At 45.8% G+C, this 23,582-nt stretch overlaps 1 protein-coding gene across 1 annotated transcript; it reads left to right on the forward strand.

The window, feature by feature from the left end:
• The first annotated feature begins 38 nt into the window (after positions 1 to 38).
• Dad1 (defender against cell death 1) lies at positions 39 to 21,471 on the forward strand. Its single transcript, XM_059273659.1, has 3 exons — positions 39 to 404; positions 11,934 to 12,108; positions 21,242 to 21,471. The coding sequence occupies exons 1-2, from the start codon at positions 194 to 196 to the stop codon at positions 12,062 to 12,064; spliced, it is 342 nt and encodes a 113-aa protein (XP_059129642.1). The 5' UTR covers positions 39 to 193; the 3' UTR covers positions 12,065 to 12,108; positions 21,242 to 21,471.
• The last annotated feature ends 2,111 nt before the right edge of the window (positions 21,472 to 23,582 follow it).

Raw genomic sequence — 23,582 nt, forward strand, 5'->3', positions numbered from 1 at the left:
GCCCACACGCAGGCGCATTAACCTACTTCCGGCTGTAGTTCTCAGTCTAGGGATGCAATCTGCGTCTGCGCATTAATCGTGACGCGCCAAGGCCGACCAATACGCCTGCGTGGGCGTGGCTAGGGCCCGCCAGCGCGCACGCGCGAACCACATCCCTGTGGCCGTCTGGTACCCGAAGTGTCCCGCGTTCGTCATGTCGGCGTCGGTGGTGTCCGTCATTTCGCGGTTCCTGGAGGAGTACTTGAGCTCCACTCCCCAGCGGCTGAAGTTGCTGGACGCCTATCTCCTTTATATACTGCTGACCGGGGCGCTGCAGTTCGGCTACTGTCTCCTCGTGGGCACCTTCCCCTTCAACTCGTTCCTCTCCGGCTTCATCTCTTGTGTGGGCAGCTTCATCCTAGCGGGTAATGATTCTGTGTCCTGGTAATAATGTTCCACTTTGGCGCGCAGCTCCGTGCTCACAGTACCCTCTGGTAGTTTGTAGATGGCCGTCGCCTGTGAAGTCATGCATACTTCTTATCTTGGGATCCAGGAAACAGGCTTAGAAATGTTGTCACGTTTCTAATGCCAAACAACTGCCTAGGAGCTGGAACTGAAGATGTAAAGAAACTCTCTTCTGGTGATCCACCGCAATTAATATTGCTCTAAGGGGGAAAAAAAATCCCACTCCATCTTTAATGTTGCTCTAATACAAATTTCAAGTTTTTAGACCTTTAAATGAAAAAGTCGTCCCTGAGCCATTTCAGTCACCTTGGCCTAATCCCTATTCCATCCAGGGGGAGGCAGGAATAGGGATATAAATATTGGTGATTGCTTGTGACCCTATCCAGTGGATGCTGGCTCATTAGTTGCCCCCACTTATTTTTGTGGACGATGTTCCCCTGTTTTTTTCATTATCCTTGAACTCAATTTTTATTCACACAGTTGTGCGTTAGCTTTTCTTTCTGGCTTTCCGCATTTGATAATCTTGTAGACTTCCAGATTTAATGAGGATTGCCTCCACGAATTTCATCTGAAGTCTGACCTCTCTTGCCCCATGGAATTGAGTGAATACTGGGAACAGGTTTGGCTCAGGAATGTTAGCTACCAAGTGTATTATGGTCATCAGTGTTATTAGCTATTGCTTTTTTTCCCTCAGTGAATTAGAGCTGGTTTGGACACAGACAAAATATAGCATTGGACTTGTCTAGACACTTAATGTACAGTGATACCTCCTTAACACAGATCTCACATCACTTGTACACATTCACATTTCGAGCTCAGGCACTCTGGGGATAATTTTACTTTTCAGAACTTAAGTAGGCCTCAGGACATCCGACTTGTGCCCCAGCCAGAGCAAAGTTAGCTTGCTCAGTAGTCACTGTCTTTGGATTTTGGTCCAGTTTCTCGAGGCTGCACCGTAGCTATCAGGATATATTAGCACCATCAGCCAGACCTGACAAACCTCTTCACTTCACGACGATTTTATTAACCAACCAGGAGAAAGAACTTTGCTGAAAACCTTTGATTTTTTTATTTTTATTTTTGCCTCTGGTTATGGAAGTGTAGGAATGGGGTGGGGGTGGGGGCGGCCCCCCCTCCCCGGCTAAAAGTTGATTTGGGGGCGGGGCCCTCGGCTAAAAGTTGATTTTAAAAACGTCTCTGCTGATGCCACCCCATCTTCATGAGCCTCTGCATAACATTGGTTTCCCAGGACTATGTAGAAAAGAACAATCTGCTGAAAAGTTAGGTTGGTGTGAAAAAGCCAGAGTTTGACTTTTTAATTTTCTTTTCTTTCTTTTTTTTCTTTTCTTTCTTTCTTTCTTTCTTTCTTTCTTTTTTTTTTTTTTTTGCAGGTCACTTTTTCTTATGCCAAGTATTGTCTTTTAAAAATATTTCTTTTCAAAAATATTTTTGTGGGTGTCTCTCTCTGTGTGTGTATGTGTGTGTATGTGTGTGTGTGTGTATGTGTGTGTATAGTGTATTGTGAAGTGTCAGTACATGTCTGTGTACATGTGTGTATATGTGGAGGTCAAAGAGCAGCAGCGTTCAGTGGCTAGATTGGACTGTGTGCATGTGTGTGTATATGGTTGGCCAAAGAGCTTGAGGGGGTGTCTTCCTGTGGTGAATTGTCTGTCTCCGTCCCGTTCTCTCCAGACCCACAGTTACAGGTTTTACATGGACGCTGGGCATCTGAACCATCAGGTTCTTATGCTTTGAGGCAGGCACTTTACCAACTGAGATACCTCACCAGCTTCCAGTCTTGTTTTGTGCCTGTTAAGGCTAAAATTGTCAGGTTCCAGTGCGAGCAATATGGCTTGTTATTGAATAGATTGCTTAGCAAAAGAACACTGTTAGTAGTGAGACTAGTGTCAATAGTGAGGTCCTTATTAGTAGTGAGAACATTAGTAATGAGGACATTATTAGTAGTGAGGATATTATTAATAATGGACATTATTAATAGTGAGATCATTATTAGTAGTGAGAACATTATTAGTGAGATTGGTGTTAGTAGTGAGGACATTATTAGTAGTGAGAACATTATTAATAGTGAGATTGGTGTCAGTAGTGAGGTCATTATTAGTAGTGAGGACACTATTAGTAGTGGGGATATTATTAATAATGGACATTATTAATAGTGAAGACATTATTAGTAGTAAGATTGGTGTCAGTAGTGAGGAGATTTCCAAATCTTTTAGGTAATAGGCAATAGAATGAGAGAAAAAAAAGTGGGTTCAAGAAAAAAAGAAAAAGGATTTTTGATAATTCATTGTTGCTGCAGAAAGTTATTATTTGCATATCTTCCCCCCCTCCCCCGTGAACTAAGGGGCATTTTGCCACTGAGCTAAATCCTCAAATCCATCCATCCATCCATCCATCCATCCATCCATCATTCTCCATCCATTCATCATCCATCCATCAGCCATCCACCCATCCATCTATCCACCGACCCAGCCATCGTTTTTTGAGAAAGGGTTTCAGTGTGTAGCCCTGACTGGCTGGAACTATTGATCAGGCTGACCTTGAACTCACAGAGATCCACATACCTCTACTTTCTGAGTGCTGGGATTAAAGATGTGTGCCAGCAGCCTGGCTGCCATGTTTCTTTTGGCAGCATTAAGTTTACTAAATCCGACCTCTTTTGCTAGCCCAGATCATTGCTTGGTAACTTGTTTTAATGAAAAATTTGAAATTTGGATGTTTGGCCTTTGTTCATATTGTTGAGACAGGAAATATTATACCTGCTGAAGTTGTTTTTGTTTGTTTGTGTTTTGATTATTTTTTTAACTTCTGTTTTTTTTTTTTTATTGGAAGATAATGGAGGGGGCATTTTGACTGGTGAAGGGAGGTTCTAGGAAATTATGTTGGAGGATTTTGAAGGACCAAGTGGTGCTGAATGCTGAAGCTTTGGGTGTCAGATCTATTACTGTAGGCGATCATCTGAGAATTAAAAACGATAGCATGGGCTGGTGAGATGTCTCCATGGGTGAAGGTATTTGTCACCAAACCTGAGAACCACTGAGTTTGATCCATGGGACCTGCATGATGGAAGGAGAGAACTGACCTCTGCAAGTTGTCCTCTCATGTCCACATGTGCATACTCACACTAAGTACATCACAAGTGAACAGACCAGCATCCAACAGCAGTGCATGTGTATACTCACACTAACTACATCACAAGTGAAGAGCAAACCAGCATCCAGCAGCAGTGCGTGTGTACACTCACACTAAGTACATCACAAGTGAACAGACCAGCCATCCAGCAGCAGTGCGTGTGTACACTCACACTAAGTATACACAAGTGAACAGACCAGCCATCCAACAGCAGTGCATGTGTACACTCATACTAACTACATCACAAGTGAAGAACAAACCAGACATCCAACAGCAGTGCGTGTGTACGCTCATACTAAGTACATCAAAAGTGAACAAACCAGCCATCCAGCAGCAGTGCGTGTGTACACTCACACTAAGTACATCACAAGTGAACAAACCAGACATCCAACAGCAGTGCGTGTGTACACTCACACTAAGTACATCACAAGTGAACAGACCAGCCATCCAGCAGCAGTTCCTTTTTGGAAGTAAAGGACAGACTTGAAGTTGATGTAATTCGTATGACTTGGAGGAAGATGCTCTTTAGCTTGATTCTCTTTACTCTTTTGACTGGTTATTCCTTTTTTATCTGCGCATTTGCTCTTTGGAAATTGGTTCGTATGTTTTAAATCAGTTTAGAATGCTGCCGTCAAACTTTTAAAAGCCTGATAAGACACAGTGGTGTTTTCTGTCTCCTGGCTGGGTGTGACTTACTCAGGGTCTCAGGAAGGGGCTTGAGGTGACTGGCACTGGGATGAGCTTGTTCAGCAGTATAGTATAGTATAGTATAGTATAGTGTAGTGTAGTGTAGTGTAGTATAGTAGGTTGTTGAAGGACTCCGAGGGAGTAATTTTCCTTTCCCGTTTCCTTCTCTGCAGCTGACTGTTTATCTTACGGTTAGCTCTCACTCGAGGAGGGACATCTGTCGCTTCTAAGTTAACATTCCAGTGTTGGCAGCCTTCTTAGTTTCCTTTTTTTACCTAACTGAAATCTGCTCATTTCAAGTACTATTTAGGGAGGGGAAGTGGGAAATAGTTAAGTCTCTCCTTAAAATAAGTACGCCTAAAAATAAGTCTTACTAGGCCAGCAGCACTCCACCACCTCGCCTCATCTGTAGTCTGTGAAATCACTGTTTCAAGTCACTTTACAACTTTGGTCCTTCTGTTCTCAAACTTAGGAAACAGTTTTGCCTTTTGAAAAAAGTAAGGGTTTGGGAGCTGGAGAGATGGCTTAGTAGGTTAGCGTGCTCCAGGCATGAAGAGCAGCTCTCCTGCACCATGTCAAAAGCCGGACATGACTACATGTGCCTGTCACCCCAGTGCTGGGGGCAGGACAGAATCGGGAGGATTGCTGAGTCTTGTCTGCTGCCAGCTCAGGTTCAGTGAGAGACCCTGTCTCAAAGGATGTCTCAAAGGGTGAGAGAGAGAGAGAGAGAGAGCGCAAGAGCGAGCGAGAGCGAGCGAGAGAGAGCGCATGCAGGACACCCAGTGGCCTCTGGCCTCTGAAAGTATACACATACAGGCATGTGCATCTGCACACATGCACATATACCACACGAACATACCACATTCATACACTTAACAGCGCGCGCGCGCGCACACACACACACACACACACACACACACACACACACAGAATAAATTGAAAACATTTACAAAATAAAGTTTTAGTGCTCCCAGTTAAGAAATCTGAAAGGAGTTTGAATTTGAGAGACAACACCTAGAGTGTTTTTTGTCTTAAGGGAGCCATTGGCTTATGTGGACTGGGGTCTGGCTACTTTAGGAGATTGGGAGTTTGCCAATTCATGGCTCACTGTCCTGTTTCTAAGTGCTCTATCTATCCATCACTACTTTTTTATCAGGCTGCTTCCTGGCTGCGCAGTCTCTGGTCTCTCGTTTAGCTTGATTTGACTTGTGAGCCTCATTGTGTTGTTTACCCACATTTGTCTGTGGCTCCCAAAGCAGAGTTTTTGTTTTGCTTGTGTTTTCATGACACATAGACTCTTTTGGGAGCTGGCCTCATGGGTCCCCCTCTTCATCTCTATCTGTTCTGGATGCTCCAGTGTTAGTGAGTTACACGCCGCCCCATGAGCACTGATGTCAGACTCTGGTACCTTTATTTGACCGTCTTCAGAACTTCCTTCACATCTTACATCTCTCAGTTCACACGCTTCCTCCCTGTGGAGAGCCTTTCCTGACTCTTGCGGCAGACCCAGGCCTCTTGTGTCCTTGCTTCGCTCTGTGTATGTGGGGAGTGGGGCTAAGGAAGGAGAGAGATGGGGCTTTTCCCTGGGCTGCATTTCTTGTGCTTGTCTGCCCTCTGGGAGGCAAGGGCAGATGCTTTCACGTCTGCATCCTGTTAAACTGTGACATGTGTCTTAACTTAGGGAACACCGAGTACTATTTGCCAGGCTCTCTGCTATCAGCTGTGAGGGACACAGATGCGGTCCCTACTCTTACTGTGGAAATGGTACTGGTGAGGATGGGAGCCTGGTGGGCTCCCCGGCCCTTGCAGTGGTCCTGCAGTGTGTGCCTAGTACGTTCACTTTCCTGAAGTGTACTTTGTAACTTCTCACACTTGCCTCCGTTTCTTTTCCTGTATTCACAGTTGATCTTGTCTTTTAGTTTTTCACTAACAGTGAAAGTAGCCAGGAGCCCCTTCATCTTCCACTGAATCGCAGCAGCCAGCCTGCTCCTCTGCCTGTGCTGTCCACGGCTTCCCACTGTGGACATGTCCCTCTCAGGCAGCCGCCGCCGCCTCCTGCCCTGAGTCCGAGGGCTCATCTCTTGTTGGCTGAGCGACTTCTGCAGTTATCCTTCACTCAGCGTTGTGGACTTTCTCTCTATTGATCATTCTTTTAGACGTGCTCTAACGTTGTCTAATTTGAAGAAGTTGAACCAGGCATGGTGGTACATATTTTAATCTTAGTGCTCGGGAGGCTGAGGCAGGAGGATCTCTGAATTTGAGGCCAGCCTGGTTTACGTAGTGAGCTTTAGGCCAACCAAGGCCATGTATAAAACAACCAAGACCCTGTCTTAAACAACAAACAAAAATCCCATTTGACCCCAGGCGCTCCTAGCAATCCTCTATTTCTTCTCCGTTATTGTAACACTTCTTCAAAGAATAGTCACTGTTTCTGCCTTTCCCCCACTTACTCCTCAGTGCTCCCCTGGTGGTCTGTCCCCACCACTTCCAACTGTCTTGCCATGTTGCCAGATGGAGCAGTCATGTGCCTCACCTTACCTCACTGCTCAGTGTTTAGCATTTAGCTCAGTTGGTTCATTCTTTCTGAGTGAAACACTTGCTTCTCCACACTCTTGTGGCTGTCTCCTCCTTACTCCTTGTCACCTACTGTCTTTTCCTCCCTGCTCTGCTGGGTGTTTCATTTTCCATTTCTTTCCATAGGCGAATTTAAGTTCCATCTGTATGCGTACAGTTACCATGTTATTTATGTTTTTAGTTTGGGCCTGTCCTCTGAGTTTCACATTAGTAAATCCAGTTCCTGACTTCATTTCTCTTCTTGATGTCTGTCTTGTCTCAAGTTTATATATCTCAAAGAGAACCTTCCCTGCCCAGCCATCTACTTCTTCACCCGCAGGTACAGTGTCAACCTTGGGGTGGACTGTTCAGCCAGATATTTAGGAGGTCTCTCTGATCCCAGAATTTCTCTTGACTCCCACATCCATTTCACCAGCAAGCTTTTGTTGTCTCCAGAATATAGAAGTCTCTGTGTCTTTCATATCTGCTGATTTTTACCTCCCTAACCCTGAACTCTTCAGTACCTAAGTCAATCATCTCTAGTCCTACAAACCATTCTTCACATTGCAGTTCTAACTTTAAAGAATGTGAGTCTTTTATGTCACGCACTACATGGACCCTGCAGCGCCGTTACTTTGCCCTTTAAGTTCAGACTCTTCTGGCCTCTGACATCTGGTGTTTCTGACTTGTTAGTCTAGACATGTCAAAACTGCTTTTACTGTCTTGATTGCTCTGTCCTGGATCTTTACATGGATGGCTTCAAACATGGGCATTAGTAGCATTTTAAAAGATGGCTTTCTAGTCTCCCTATCCTGCTCCATTTTCTTCACAATGTGTACCCTGCCCAGAATTTTCTTGTTTGTTTGCTGACTTGTCCCTGGAAACACTTGGTTTGTCTCCACAGACTGTAAGTTCCTTGGGAGCCAGAATCCTGTCTGTCTGGCTCTGTGCCACATTCCCAGCATCCAGAATGATACTTGATAAATATTTTGCTGAACAAACGAGTATTTAAGGATGATGAAATAGAACTGCTGAAAGGGAACAGGCTGCCTCAGGAGGAGTCGATTTCCATCTTTGGAAGTGCTCAGGGAGACGCTGAAGGCTCATTTCTGGAGCAAGCATGTTTTAAGCAAGCATGTTTCTTTCCCTTTCTTGTGTCCAGAGCAGCTGGGGAATGTGGCGTGTTTATGAGTAACAGGTTCTGGAGGGGTTGTAGTTCTCAGGGGGCAGCTTATCTAACCCTGGACATGCTAAGTGTCCTTTAGAAAACTTCCCAGGTTCTTCTTGGAGGCTCCTTCCAGCACACCCATCTCCCTCGGACAGTGTCCTGCTTACTTTCTATTGCTGTGGTCAACGCTATGACCAATAGGGATGTGGGGAGGAACGGGCTTATTTGGTTTACATGTTACAGCTCGTCATCAAGAGAAAGCAAAACAGGAACATGGAGGTAGAGACTGAAGCAAAGACCATGGAGGAATGCTGCTTACTGGCTTGCTCTCCATGGCTTGCTCACCTTGTTTCCTTATACAACCCAGGACCTGGGAGTAGCGTTGCCTACAGTGGGCTGACAGTGGGCTGGGCCCTCCCATGTCAATCATCAATTAAGAAAGTACTAGAGAGACGGCTCAGCAGTTAAGAGCACTGATTGCTTTCCAGAGGACCCAGGTTCAATTCCTAGCATCCACATGGCTATTCACAGCTGTCTGTAACTCCACTTCTAGAGGGTCTGACATGCTCTTCTAGCTGACTAGGGCACCAGGCACACAAATGGTGCACAGACATACATGCAGACAGAACACCTGATAAATAAAATAAAATGAAATACATTTTTTTTTAAAAAGGAAAGAAAATGCCCCCAAAACATGCCCATAGGCTATTCTGGTGGAGGCAATTTCCCAGCTGAGGTTCTCTTCTCACAGCCAGCTCTAGTTTATGTCGTGTTGGCAAAAAAACCTCTACTGGAATAGGCATTTTATGCATCAAATGGGATGTTGGGAAGGGTAGAGAGATGGTTAAGCAGTTAAGAGCACTGGCTGCTCTTCTAGAGGACCCAGGTTCAATTTCCAGCACCTGTATGTGGCTTATAACCATTCATGTGACTCCAGTTCTGGGGGATCTAATGCTGTCTACTAACCTCCTTGGGCACCAGGCAGACACGTGAGCACCCATACACATAGAGTAAAGATTTTTTTCGAAAATGGGTTTTTGGTCTTGACTTCTGAGGTACGTTGAATGCTTTGGGGTTGATTTGTGCACTACAGAATTTGAGTTATTCTGGTCATTTTAGGATTGGCATCAGCCCATGGCTGTATCTATCTTCACAGAGCTTTTCTCTTGTTCCCTTACAGTTATAACAAACACTACCTCATTTTCTATCCCATTGCTGTTCATAGTTCTGTATCTTTTTCTCTAGAGTTTTTGTTAGATTCCAAGCAAGTAATCGAATATTTATATATAAACTAAAGATATAAGCATAATAATTACATATGAAAGTTAAAGTTGTAGAAGAGCAGATGGGGCCCGAGGCAGAGCAGTTGCTGCAGAAGCATGAAGGCTTGTGTTAGGGTCCCAGCACTCCTGGGAAAAGATGAGCAGGTCTGCAGCCCAAGCTGGGAGAGAGGAAAGACAGGCAGAGCCTTAAAGCTCATTGGCCAGAAAACCCAGGTGAATCCATGAGTTTCAGCTTCAGTGAGAAATCCTGCCTCAAAAGATAAAGTGGGTGGGCTGGAGGGATGGCTCTGTGGTTAAGCTCACTTCCTGCTCTTCCAGGGGATCTCAGTTTGGTTCTCAGGACCTACATCCAGGACTCACAGCTGTCTGTAACTTCAGCTCCAGGGAATCCAGTGCCCTCTTCTGGCTTCCAGGAACACCCGTATACACAGGTCGTACAGAGACAGCACACACACACACACACACACACACACACGATAAAAATAAATATTAAAAAAAAATTAGGTGGGGTGTGAATGAGGAAGACTCCTGAATTTAATCGCTGGTCTCCACACATGTATGTGTGCACCTACCCTAACACACATGCATACATGAACATACAACACCACAGACACATGCAAAAAGAGACCTGGAATGAGTCATTGCTTTTGGCTTCTTTTCATTCAGTAAAAGTGGATAGCTTTATTGTCAGTTTGTAGAGAATTTACCTCATTCTGAATAATTGCATAGGATTTCATTGCAGGTCTGTAGTATAAGTATTCCCTTTGATGATATTTGGAGTATTTCCTTTTTTCTTTCAAATTTACAAACACATTATGTTTTGTAAGACACATTCATCAGTCAAAAGATAAAAACATTTTAAATATTAAGTAGTATTGCTAGTTGTTTTCCCCAAAAGGTGGTTTAACTGACCTTTCATGGCAAGGTTTTAAGTGGTTCCCTTATTCCAGTCAGTGTCCTTCAAGATCAGTGCACTTCCGTGGTGTTTCTGTGCCTAGAGTGATGGAAACTGTTGCTATGGTGATGAACTCTGGGGCACTAGTCTGATCATCCTCTCCTTTGAGTGGATTCTTCTTTGTTAATGCTGGGGTGGCTGCTAGCCTGAAGCAGGTGTGCTTATTTATCGCAGCAATAAAGGTATTGAGCAGATAAGACCCCTGGAGCTTCTTTTCATGTCTGGGTGATTGGCTGCTGCCTGGTTAGAGACTTCAGGGATACAGTGTGGCAGGAAAGATCACTGTCAGGAGTCCTGTGTGTTAGATCTTCTGCTGTTTTTGAGATGGATAAGCAGCCACTAGAACTTTATCAAAGGTACTTATCTACAGTACGAGGTCTGTATTTCTAATCTCTGCAGTGTATTATGCATGCATCTTGTAGAAAAAGTTTAGTATTTCATAGGGTTGTCATTCAGCTCAACTTTTGTTACTACTGTATCTATAGCCCCGTGTAGATATAATTAGACATCTTTAAATCACTAGATTAAGAGAGTTCTTAGGGCTGGGGGAGATATGTTAGTGAATAAGCTTAGTTTTAGCATAACTCTGAGATGTCATTTTTCCCCTTTATTTTTCCTTTAATAAATAATAGTTAATATTGCAAAAGTGAGCCAGGCAGTGGTGGTACATGCCTTTAATCCCAGCACTCGAGAGGCAGAGAGTTCAAGGCCAGCCTGGGCTATAAAGCGAGTTCCAGGACAGCCAAGGCTACACAAAAAAACTCTGTCTTGAAAAAACAAAAACAAACAAAAAACAAAAAAAATGTAAAAATATATAATTTGATATATTTTCTATTTAGTTTTTGCAGTTTTATTTATTGTATGTATGTATGCATGCTTATCAGGCTTGTTGGCAAATGCCTTCAACAGTAAGCTATCTCACAGCCCTGATTTTAGTTTTAGTTTCTTGAGACAGTTGTCTTATATAGCTCAGGTTTACCTTGAACTTGCTGTGGAGTGGAGGGTGACGTTGAGTGGATCCCATTCTCCATCTGCCTCGGAAGTGCTGGAGTTATGGATGTGCCGAACCATTACCTAGCTTGGGATGAGTTTTTAAATTCTCTGATTTAACTACCTCCTAGATCAAGAGAGAGAATATTGTCATACCATACAGGGTTCCTCTCTGTCCATGAAAGATGAAAACCACTGTCTTGACTTACTTTGCCTAGTTTGTTTATTTGTTGTTACTTTGCTTTTTTGAGACGGAGTTTTAACTATGTAGCCCAGACTTGTGGCAGTTCTCCCTCCCCTAACCCTTCCAAGTTCTGGGGTTACAGATGTGTGCCACCACACCTGGCTGTTTTGTCTAGTTTTAAGGTTCTGTATGTATGGAATCATCTAGCATGTACTCTGTATGTCTGGATTGTGGTGCCTAACATATCACGAAATTCGTTCAGCTTGTATCCAGCAGATGTTCCTTTTCACTGCCATACAGTATTTCTTTGTTTGCATGCACTATAATTTACTCTCTGTGCTGTGAATAGACACTGAATGTTTCTAGCTTGGTGCACACCGTAGGCATCATTCCTGTGCATGCCTCTTGGGTGTATGTGTTAGAGGAGAATTTTCATCGTGGGATGTAGTTGTATATTCATTAGAAATCGTTTGTTTTATACTTCTAGATAGTGACTTTTGTGTTTTGTTTCTTACGCAGTTTGCCTGAGAATACAGATCAACCCCCAGAACAAGGCGGATTTCCAAGGCATCTCTCCAGAGCGAGCCTTTGCTGATTTCCTCTTTGCCAGCACCATCCTGCACCTTGTCGTCATGAACTTTGTTGGCTGAACTGCTCCCGTTTCCTTCAATGTGGAGTTGGAGACTGGCAGAATGTAAGTGATGATCACAGCCCGTGTCCCGTTGTCTTGATTTTAGCAGTGAAATTAGGTGGGGCTGGTTCTGCTGCAAGTGGATGAGTTCCCATAGTGCTGTGAGATGTTTGCAGAATTTCCTGGGGGCCCAAAGTTGGTTTTATTTAGCATGACCATCAGCCTGTTGTTCTCAACAGTCATATTCTTCGTGTCTGCAGATCATTAAGGTACAGAATATGAGTGTTTGCCTGAACTTAATACAATGAATTTTACTAGTAACTTACGAAAGAAATTAACTCAAAACTTAAAACTTTTATTTTTGTTGTTTTAGACAGGGTTTCTTTATGTAGCCCAGGCCAATCTCAAACTTACAAGCCTCCTGCCTCAGCATCCTGCCTGCTGGGATTACAGGTGGGCAACCAAAGATTTTTGAAGAACGATAAATTGCAGAGTTTGCTTTTGGATTTGTTCTTGAAGTTTTTTTTTCCAATTTTGATTGTTATTGATGTTAAATGTAGCCATTGTTACCTGATAGGCATTCAGAGTAGTGTGAATGAGTGATAGTTGGTACTCACTAACGTTGTGTCCCAAACTTAAATGATAAAGTTGATTAACTTGGGAGAAGATTTGGAACCAGACCATTAGCATTTGGTTCTTTTGCTACATTTTTTGTTGGGCACTGAAGCCATTCCTGCCCCCCAAACAGACTTTACAGAATTCTGATAGAGAAACAGAAATGGGCCTAGATCCCTCTTGTAGAACTGAAAGCCTTCTCTGCCCTCCCTCCCTTCATAGGTTGTATGACCTCCTCTCCACCCGCTCCTCTTGTCTTAGTTACTTTCCTGTTGCTGTGATAAGACAGCATGACAAGGGAACTTGTAGAAGAAAGTGGTGTTCATGGTTGCGGAGGGTTGGAGTCCATGACTGTAGTGGTAGGGATCATGGCAGCAGCAGGCAGACAGGGTACTGGAGCAGTAGCTGAGAGCTTGTATCTTGAGCCACAAGCATGAAGCAGAGAGCTAACTGGGAATGGTGTGAGCTTTTGAACCTCAAAGCCCACTCTCAGGGACACACCTCCTCTAACAAGGCCACACCTCCTAATCCTTCTCGAACAGTTCCACCTACTGGATGGAAGCGTTCACACATACGGGCCTGTGACCATTCTCATTCAAACCAGCACCGCTCTGAAGCAGAGTCTTCAAGCTGTAATAAGTACATGGATTTTTTTTTCCATACACGTATCAGTATTGTTCCTTTGATGTGAGAAAACGAGCCGGAAGTGTCCAGTAACTTCCCCAGTCGCAGTTATGTGGTTATGGAGTAGCCTCTGTCTGCTGATGCTTTGGCCTAGTGCTTGTGCAACTCACTGAGGAGTGTCTGTGCGCTTTCCTTTGTCTTTGTGCCATAGCGTTAACACTGTTGTTTCTAGGTGGTAGGAGAAGAGAACCTGAGAAAATAACCTTTTGGGGAAAAGATTTTAGGACCAACCTCTTTACGTCACTACATGGAAACCTGTGTTTTTGTACCGAAAGCATCAGAACTCACACAAGAAGCACCAGAGTGACACATGGCAGAGTACATGCAGTGATGTGACAGTCACTGCATTTCATTTTCTAGCAGGAACTAGTCATTCCCTTGTAATGGCAGTAAATTCACCTTCAGAACAATTGTTTTTTCAGGTAAAACTTTGATTTTAGGGAGTGGTAACTTGTTGGGATGCTTTAGTCCCTGAAAACATTTGAGAACCACTTTATCCTAACCATCCTAATACAGTTTCAGTCCTCGGAGACCTGACCTGCTCTCCATCCTTCCCTCATCCCTAGTCAATCAGTGCCTGTTACTGGAATACAAAGGAAAGGAAAATGCCTTTAAAAGTGAACAGTCGAGACCTAAATCTCAAAAAGTGTGAACAAAAACAAAAGAAACAAGCTGGGTGGTGGTGGTGCATGCCTTTAATCCCTGCACTTGGGAGGCAGAGCCAGGCAGATCTCTGTGAGCTTGAGGCCAGCCTGGTCTACACAGCAGGATCCAGGAAAGGTACCAAAACTACACTGAGAAACCCTATCTCGAAAAAACCAAAAAAACACAAAACAAAACAAAACAAAAGAAACGAAGCTGGTGTCATCATAGTTGGGGTTTCTGTTGCTGTGAAGAGACACCATGACCACAGTAGCTCTTACAAAGGAAAACATTTAATTAGGACTGGCTTATAATTTCGGAGGTTTAGTCATTATTATCATGGCAGTGTGCAGGCAGACATGGTGCTGGAGAAGAAGCTGAGTGTGAGCAGCAAGACCTGGTTTGAGCTTCTGAGATCTCAAAGCCCACCCCCCAGTGACACACTTTCTACAAGGCCACACCTAATAGTGCCACTCCCTGTGAGCCTGTGGGGGGCATTTTCTTTCAAACCACCACACTGGGATTGTATTTCATTTGGTAGTGTAGTTCAGTACCAGCATTCCACAAACCAGACATAGTGATACATGCCTGTCATCCCAGCGCTTAGGAGGCTAAGGCAGGAGGATTAGAAATTCAAGTTCATCCTAGCTGCATTCGAGTTGGAGGTCAGCCTGAACTACAGGGACCCTGTCTTAGGTAAGGTAAAGACCTATAAACATATAGTTAGAACATAATGTGATTAGAGTGTTTCCAGAGATCAGACAAAATGCTGTGAGACTGAGAAAGGGGTGAGTGTGCCTGGGAGAAGTAGCTGATGAGAGGATCACAGCTCTTACCAGTTACCAGTTGACGTTTCCATTGGATGCCTTGAGTGTAGCTAGAAAATGGAGCCTCTGATGTGGACCGCCTCTGATGTGGACGAATACTAGGTGTGAGTCTTCGGCCTTCTGGAGAGATGTTGAAACAGCTGTGTCTTCTGATTGCCTCACTAGATTTGTGAAGGTGTTTTCTAGATGAGTTACAGTGTGTATTTAGGAAGGGACAGAACACATTTCAAGGGTGTTCTCAAGGCTCAGAAAGGTAGCAGATCATGGAAAATTATTTCTGGTGCTGTCATGATTGGGGGAGGACTTGGCTCCCAAGAACTCAGTATTTCAGAATTATGACAAGACAGACAGAAAGCAGGCTCAGCAGAACCCGTGTAGTGCAGATCATAGTCACAGCCCAGGGCCGCCTGCTCAGCTGGGAATCGTGGGCTCAGAGTATGCAGAATCTTCCAACCCCAGATTGCAGTGTTCAGTCACTGTGGAGAGCATAGCCTCATAGGAGAGGTGGGAAATGCTCTTCTCTGGGGGATGGCCCAGCACATTGTCCAGAGATCTTTCACTGACATACACTACCCTGCTCCACACATCCATTTGTCCCATCTATATATGGTTTTAATTTAGCTTACGATGCCAAACATGTTAAACATAGTTTCCAAGTGAGGTCTCAGTAGTTACAGTAACTGGCAAGGTAGGATAACAATGTAAAACGAAAACAAAACAACCACTCCATGCTCTGAGAAAACACTTATGAGCACTATAGGAGTGACTTCCTTATTCCTAGGAGATGAAGTGTGGGGTACAAGCAACACATTTTTGAGCTAGATTCTCATGTTGCTGCCTAACATTCTTATTTTCCAGTTGAGAGTTGCACATTTAAATCTATAATGTAACTGATTTTTAATTAATTTGAAGGTGACATTCAGCCAGCAAGAAAGGGCAGATCAGAGAAAATGGCATTGAGCTGTAAAAATGAGTATGGTTCAGGGGAGCTGGGCAGGAGCAGATGGAGTCCCCCTGGATGTTGTTGTGAGTGTTTGTGCATTGCCATTTATTTTCCAATAGCCCCAGAAAGATGACCTCGCCATTCCCGTTTGTAGGTCAGGTACTGAGAGATCCAGAGAGCCTTGTGAGAAATCTTTTGTTGGTTTTGGCTTTAGACAGGTCCCTTATATTCCAAGGTCACTTCAAACACGTATGTACTGAAGGATGACCTTGTACTCCTGATCCTCCGCCCTCTGCCTCCCACATGCTGGGATTACAAGTATAAGCATTTCCCTGACCCAATTTCAGATTCCCTTTTTAATTTTTATTTTTAATTATGTAGATGTGTGTATGTATGTGTGGGTTTGTGCCCGTTAGTATCAACCCCTGCTCACTTACCCACCCGAGTCCATTTAGTGCTGCCTACACCCCCATGGGAGTGGAACCATCTGCTGCAGCCTGGGTTACCCACCAGCCTAGATGTTACCCTCTAAGCTCTGCTGCCACCTAGTGGATGCACGCTTCCTTTGCTGAGGGTATTACAAAGCATGGGAGTTGTATTCTGGTGGAACAACAAAAGCTAGTTCCTTTCCAGCCATAGGAGGGTAGCAGAGGGTTGATGTAAACCACCGGGGGTTGCTTTACATCCTGGCCAGCAGTGGGCAGTGTTGAGCTAGGAGTCCTCTGCACCACCCCAGGGGTGTGCTCACAGGGTTTCCCCCTCCTGTCACCTGCCTTTCTTCTGGACCCTTTATTGCCTCCAGCAGTGACCTCCTGCTGGCAACAACCTTTAATTTTGTAGTTGATGAGTGAGTCCTGTAACCTTTTCTCAGTACCTTAGCCTCTCCGGGCTGGAGGTGAGGTTAATTCTATACGATTAGTCCTAATAGCTAAAAACATTGATTGACTTTTAATTGGTGGCTGAATTCTTCTGGTTGGTCTTTTAGGTAGAGAGAGAGTCAGATGTAGTTAGATTTATGTGTGTGCATGTGTGTGCGTGTGTGTGTGTGTCTGGATGTATGCGTGTGTGTGTGTGTCTGTGTGGATGTATGTATGTGTGTGTGTGTCTGTGTCTGTGCATGTGTGTGTGTGTGTCTGTGGATGTGGATGTGTGCATATGTGTGCATGTGGGTGTGTGTGTGTCTGTGGATGTGTGCATATGTGGGGGTGTGTCTGTGTCTGGATATGTGCATGTGTGGGGGTGTGTGTCTGTGGATGTATGCATGTGTGTATGTGTGTGTGTGTGTGTCTGTGGATGTGGATGTGTGCATGTGGGTGTGTGTGTCTGTGGATGTGGATGTGTGCATGGGTGTGGGTGTCTGGATGTGTGCATGTGTGAGGGTGTGTGTCTGTGGATGTGGATGTGTGCATGTGTGAAGATGTGTGTCTGTGGATGTGGATGTGTGCATGTGGGGTGTGTGTGTCTGTGGATGTGGATGTGTGCATGTGTGTGGGGGTGTGTCTGTGGATGTGGATGTGTGCATGTGTGGGGGTGTGTGTCTGTGGATGTGGATGTGTGCATGTGTGGGTGTGTGTGGCTGTGTGTATGTGTGCATGTGTGGGGGTGTGTGTCTGTGGATGTGTGCATGTGTGGGTGTGTGTGTCTGTGTCTGTGGATGTGAATGTGTGTGCATGTGTGGGTGTGTGTGTCTGTGTCTGTGGATGTGGATGTGTGTGCATGTGTGGGTGTGGGTGTCTGTGTCTGTGGATGTGGATGTGTGTGCATGTGTGGGGGTGTGTGTCTGTGGATGTGTGCATGTGTGGGGCGTGTGTGTGTCTGTGGATGTGGATGTGTGCATGTGTGTGTGTGTCTGTGTCTGTGGATGTGTGCAGCCGTGGCACGTGGTTAGAGGACAGCCTATAGGAGCTGTTCCTCTCTTTCCACCACATGGGCCCTGGGGCTGGAACTCAGGTTTGGGCTTAGCAGGTGTCTTTACCCACTGATCCATCTCATCGGCCCTATTTTTAAATTATTTTAAATTTATTTTCAGTTTTGTTTGAGACAGTCTTGCTCTGTGGCCAAGGCTACCCTTGAACTCATGATCTGCTCCTTGCCTCCTGGGTGTGGGACTACAGGAGGTCACTGCTGTACCCGGCTCATGCGGATCCATGCTAAGACTTCTGTCCCTGTCCTCATCCCCTGGTCCCGCTGGAGACGGCGACTCCAGCCCTAAGTCACTGTCCGCACTGGGCTGCACAGGACCTGCTCCCTGGACTCTCGGGTCCACAGTGCACACCTCGCACATCCTACGTTTGTCACGTTGCTTTAAAATTGTCCACTCTTGCTCCTTCCCTGCCCTGCTCCCAGGTTCCTGAGAAGGGGACCTTAAGGCTGATGACAGGCCTCAGTTTCCCTGCCTGTGCAGTGAGGGGCTTGCTTGGCCTTCATCACAGTTTCTTTCCGCTGTTACTTTTCATTAATGTTGTTTATGATGGCCACTGTGTTTTGTGGACTCCATTTGGGCTCTCCCTCTTTCTGTCTCTCTCTCTGTCTCTCTCTGTCTCTCTCTCTCTCCACTTGTTGCTTTTTATTCATATTCCCACTGTCTGGTCACTGAAGGTGGAACATTAAAGTAGGATTGTTCAAAATAAAACGTCCAATGTTACAGAACCGACCATCTACAAGACGTTCTCTTGCTACCACAGTCCCACATTTTTAGGCTTCATGTGTCTTCCTTATGCACCTTTACATCAGTGCATATAGTTTTCTTGCCTGCCCTGTGGTAGGGAGACAGAGAGCCGCGCTTCCGCGTTATACCCAAGGAAACAGCCTTGGCGAATTTCAGTTGACTTTAGTCCTTGGTACTAAGTGACTGGGTGGGCACGCCGTAGTGGACGGTGACTGGGTGGGCACGCCGTAGTGGACGGTGACTGGGTGGGCACGCCGTAGTGGACAGTGACTGGGTGGGCACGCCGTAGTGGACGGTGACTGGGTGGGCACGCCGTAGTGGACGGTGACTGGGTGGGCACGCCATAGTGGACGCTTGGAGCCACTATGTTTTCATGAACACTATGTTTCTCTGTTTTCAAGAACGTTTAAATAATAATTATATCTACCATAATATATGATATATATTGTTATAATATATTACATATATGATGTGTATATTTACTTATATATAACAATATATTCCATATATGGTATATATACATGTATGGTATGTGTATTTCCTGTTAGGTGTGTTTGTTAAAATATTACACTTGCTTTCTTTTTTAAATGGGAAAATTGAAGAGACGTTCATAAGAAGAGATAAACACAGAACCTTAGGTGTTTCTGCAAAGTCAGGCATCGTTACTGTGGTACAGGAAAGCTGTACGGAAATTCGGACTGGGAGACTTGACTTCATCCAGTCAGGGCTGACCCTACACTGGCATCTTGTTCTGGGTCTGCACTACCCACAGCAGTAGCCACTAGTCAGTGATTGATGTTGGTTGATGGATATCTGAAAAGGGACTTACCAAGGAACTAAATTTTAATATCTTCTGTTTTATTTTTTTAGACAGACTTTTCTGAATCCTTGGCTACCCTTGAACTCAATATATAGCCAAGGAAGACCTTGAACTTCTGATCCTGTCTCCACTTCCCAACTGGGATTATAGACAGGTGCCACTGTGCCTGATTTCATGAATGAAACCCAGGGTTTCATGCATGCCACATAAACACTCAGCCAACTGAACTATATCCCCAGTGCAACCCATAATTTCACCTACTTTTAACTGAATTTCAATAAATCTGTGTAGGTCCAGACTACTCGGTTGGAGAGCAGAGCTCTGGATAAACTTTCCAAGCTATCAAGTTCTAGTTTGTCATTTCTAAAATGAGAGGACTAGCCTATTTATTGATTTTTGGAGTGTCCTTCATTTTTAGAAGTTACGGTCTGGGCCTTGTAACATGAGAGTGATTCAGACTGAACTCTGCTCTTGGGAGTTTTGCACAGTGGTCTTTGATTTATATCACCCCCATTAAAATTCTGTTTTAATTGGGTGATCAGAATCCAAGGAAAGATGGACTTGGTGGCAGCTGTCCAGATAGTGTCCGAGTAGAGAGCGTGCTGGGAGGGGTTCATCCCCAGGAGGGGCTCATCCCCAGGAGGGGCTCATCCCCAGGAGGGGCTCATCCCGGAGGGGCTCATCCCCAGGAGGGGCTCATCCCCAGGAGGGGTTCATCCCGGAGGGGCTCATCCCCAGGAGGGGCTCATCCCCAGGAGGGGCTCATCCCCAGGAGGGGCTCATCCCCAGGAGGGGCTCATCCCCAGGAGGGGTTCATCCCGGAGGGGCTCATCCCCAGGAGGGGCTCATCCCCAGGAGGGGTTCATCCCGGAGGGGCTCATCCCCAGGAGGGGCTCATCCCGGAGGGGCTCATCCCGGAGGGGTTCATCCCCAGGAGGGGCTCATCCCCAGGAGGGGCTCATCCCGGAGGGGCTCATCCCCAGGAGGGGCTCATCCCCAGGAGGGGCTCATCCCCAGGAGGGGTTCATCCCGGAGGGGCTCATCCCGGAGGGGCTCATCCCCAGGAGGGGCTCATCCCGGAGGGGCTCATCCCCAGGAGGGGCTCATCCCGGAGGGGCTCAGCCCGGGTCACCATTTTCACCTCTGTAGACAGTGCTCTTCATCATCCCTGTATCTCACCAGCAGGTCAGCCTGGGCAGATGGTACAGTTTGCTGCCTGAGTGAAAGATGGAATCTCCCGCTGCCTTTCTCAGTTGGTGTCTTCCATTTTGTGTGTCTCACTATCGGGGAGGTTTTGATAGCCTTTGCTCTGCTTAACAATTGAACGCGCTCTTCTGAGTTGTCCACTGGGCCCAGTTGTACTGAGCTAACATTTAGAAATCCTGAGGCCCCTGTTGTTTGAATACTCGCTAAGTACATCTCCTCTGGAAAAGGAGGGAATTGGGTTTTCTGGAACCTACTGCAAAGACACTTTATTTCCTGAGCCCTCTTCCCTCTCCGTGGACTGGCCTGAGTGTCGTAGGTTCAAGTGTTGTAGTATCAGAAGTCCACCCAACCCACGCATCAGCCCAGCCACCTCTGCAGGCATTTCCCATTTACCCAAAGTAACTTTCTTTAAGGAAACACGAAATCACTTCTTCTAAAGACCCTGACCCTTGGTGAGTTTTTGAGAAGTCTTACCTTCTGTCTTGAGGCTGTCGTCCAATTGGACGTGAGTGCTTGTGAGGAATCTGAGGGCAGGAAGGTGAGGGCTGATGCAGATGAGGATTGCTAAGTTGGAGGCCCGCCGTTTTTGGTGAGCTTGGAATTTAGGTGTGAGCATTGTCTTGAAGATATTACTCTCACAGTGCTTGTGAGAGCAGTCGGCCGCCTTCTGGTGGTTGTAGTCTGGCTGCAGTATTGTCTGTTGCTCGGGAGTGAGGAGGGCCGCAGCTGTCCAGAGTGCCGATGGAAGGATTTGGGACGGGACATTTTACCTTCCTGCTTCTGTCTTTCAGGTTCACTCTTGGACGTGCCCTGGATAAGAATTCTTGCGATGACAGCTTGTTGAACACTGATTCTTCAGATTGTGCTTAGCTGTGACTGACTGGGTATGAGACTGCCGTCCAGAGAACTCCCTTTGCCCTGTCAGACCCGCTTCCCAGTGCGGTCTGTTAACCCGAAATCTGCCTTCCCCGAAGTGTAACCCTTACTCTCCAAATTAAACAAAGTTTCTCTGCTGCTCCTCGCTGTGCCTCTGACTGCCATTTTTCCTTTCCACACTCGTGTGAAGATCGTTTCCCTTCAGCCCGGGTGCTCACAAGCTCCTCTGTGTTAACTCGCAACTGTGAACCTTCACTTTTGTCTTCACTAAGTGGCTGTCATTGAGGTCAGTGACAAAAGACAGTGCTGACAACCTGGAAAATGGCAGTCCTCTGTCCTTTGCCGGATCGGGCAGTCCTCTACTAATCCGTTGTTGTCTGGAACTGTACCACCAAGCACTTTGTCAGAAACTGAACTGGGTGTGTGTGTGTGCTTTCACGGTACATCTGTTTCCACATGCTTCTGGGGAAGAGTGAAATGTGTCTCTCAGGCGGTATAAGCCGGGTGCCAAGTACGTGCGTGTGTGTTCAAGAGTGTGTGTGTACACATGAGAGAGACTGTGACTGTGTGACTGTGTCTTTGATGCCAGGTAAGTATCTATGTGTTGTGTGTGTGTGACTGTGTGTATGAGAGAATGTGTCCCTATGGTGTGTGACTGTGTCTGTCTGTCTGTCTGTGGTGTGTGACTGTGGCATGTGCATGTGTGTGTTGATTTGCATCTCGTGTTTTCCAAAGCTCCCCGCAAGTCTCTCATTCCCCGTGCACTTGTCTTCAGAGGTCCCAGTTCTCATTAAGGAGGTGAAGAAATGAAGCTCAGATTTGTGCTTGAGATCACGGGTCTTACTAAAATCCGAGACAACAAAAGAGCTCATTAAGGACAAAGCTTGCTTAGAATATAAGTCTGGTGGCTGAAGTCTAGGCATTGGGTATCAAGTGAGCTCTGCGTCCATCTCGGGAGCCTCAAGTTGGCCAAATATGGAAACAGCTCTGTTGAGCTCCACGGTAGCTGCTTACCAGATGAGCTGTGCTGCTGAGGTCCCCCAGTGGGCTGCACACTAGCATAGCCTGGGAACTCAGCTCCATTGGCTGGGTCCCACTGGATCCAGTCAGTCTTTGGGGGTCTGACTATAGTTACCTAGGTGACTTGAAGGTGCGGCCAGGTTAGGAGGGTTGCTGTTCATGGGTACTCACTCGTTATTAGTGCTGACATCACTCAGGAGCTATTTGGAAAGGAAACTCCCAGGCCTTACCCCCAAGCACTGAAGCAAAGCTTTGTGTTTTAACAAGGTCCCAGGTGATTGGTGTGCACATAGAAGCTTGAGATGCACCGGTCTGGAGCAGTGATTTCCAGCTTTGGGTGTATCTTGAAATTACTTGGGGGCTTGACGAAGCTGGCCTCCATTCTTTATTAGCCCGCTGCTTAACTAGACATACAAGATTGAGAGTGGTTCTACACAGGGCTGGCAAGCTTTTTAGGAACGGCTGCGTTCAATATAACGACCAAGACTGGCAGTGGTTCTGTAGGCCAGGGCTTACCACCATGGGGAGAAATTCTCGGCGACTTGAGAGGTCCAGTGTGCTTGACACTCATGCACAGACATCATGTAGCTTTACCAGGAGAGCCGGATGATTTTTAGTTCGGTTTAGTTTGATAAATAGGTATTTCAAATAAGAAAAGTCTTCAGATTTCAAGAAAACGAGTCAGCTGGGAATGAGTAATAACTTTGTCTTTAATACGCATGCAGGCTTGCATTTCTCACAATGATTTATAGCCACATGGGATAGGTACTGGGTTCCCAAGTATCAGATTTGCTTTTGTCTCAGGGGTTGTGGTTTTCCCAAGTTAGCCTTGACGGCGACACACCTGGTGTGTGTGTCTCCTGTTTACGACAGTACAAAGCTCTGCAGCTTACTTTTGGAGTTCAAATTGGAAAATGCACTATTGGTTACAAAGTTGCTGTGGGCAAATTAGCTTGCTCTGTGGGTCTCAATTCCGTATGCACAGGAAGGTTGGCAGTGGGTCACTCCTTTGTTAGGGAAATGCCCTGTTCCTCCTTCCCCACAGCTCCTCATTCTGCGGGTTTTGTTTTGCTGACTCAGGTCAGAGCAGGTGCATTGAGTCCCATTGTGTGGACGGAGGGATGTCCTGCTGTTTCCTGCTGCTTCTAGCTCACAGCACTGTGGGCTGGTTTATTGTTCATTTCCTGTGTTCTTTCTGTAGGGCTGCAGGCCATTCACCACAACCACTGTACATTG

Source organism: Peromyscus eremicus, chromosome 9, assembly GCF_949786415.1.
Source record: "Peromyscus eremicus chromosome 9, PerEre_H2_v1, whole genome shotgun sequence".
NCBI classification, from domain to species: domain Eukaryota; kingdom Metazoa; phylum Chordata; class Mammalia; order Rodentia; family Cricetidae; genus Peromyscus; species Peromyscus eremicus.

What these genes read in the sequence shown, in the direction of transcription:
- Dad1 (XM_059273659.1), top strand. Translation starts at nt 194, where the DNA reads ATGTCGGCGTCGGTGGTGTCCGTCATTTCGCGGTTCCTGGAGGAGTAC. An exon ending in GGGCAGCTTCATCCTAGCGG is followed by an intron (nt 405 to 11,933) that starts GTAATGATTCTG and finishes TTTCTTACGCAG; the next exon opens with TTTGCCTGAGAATACAGATC.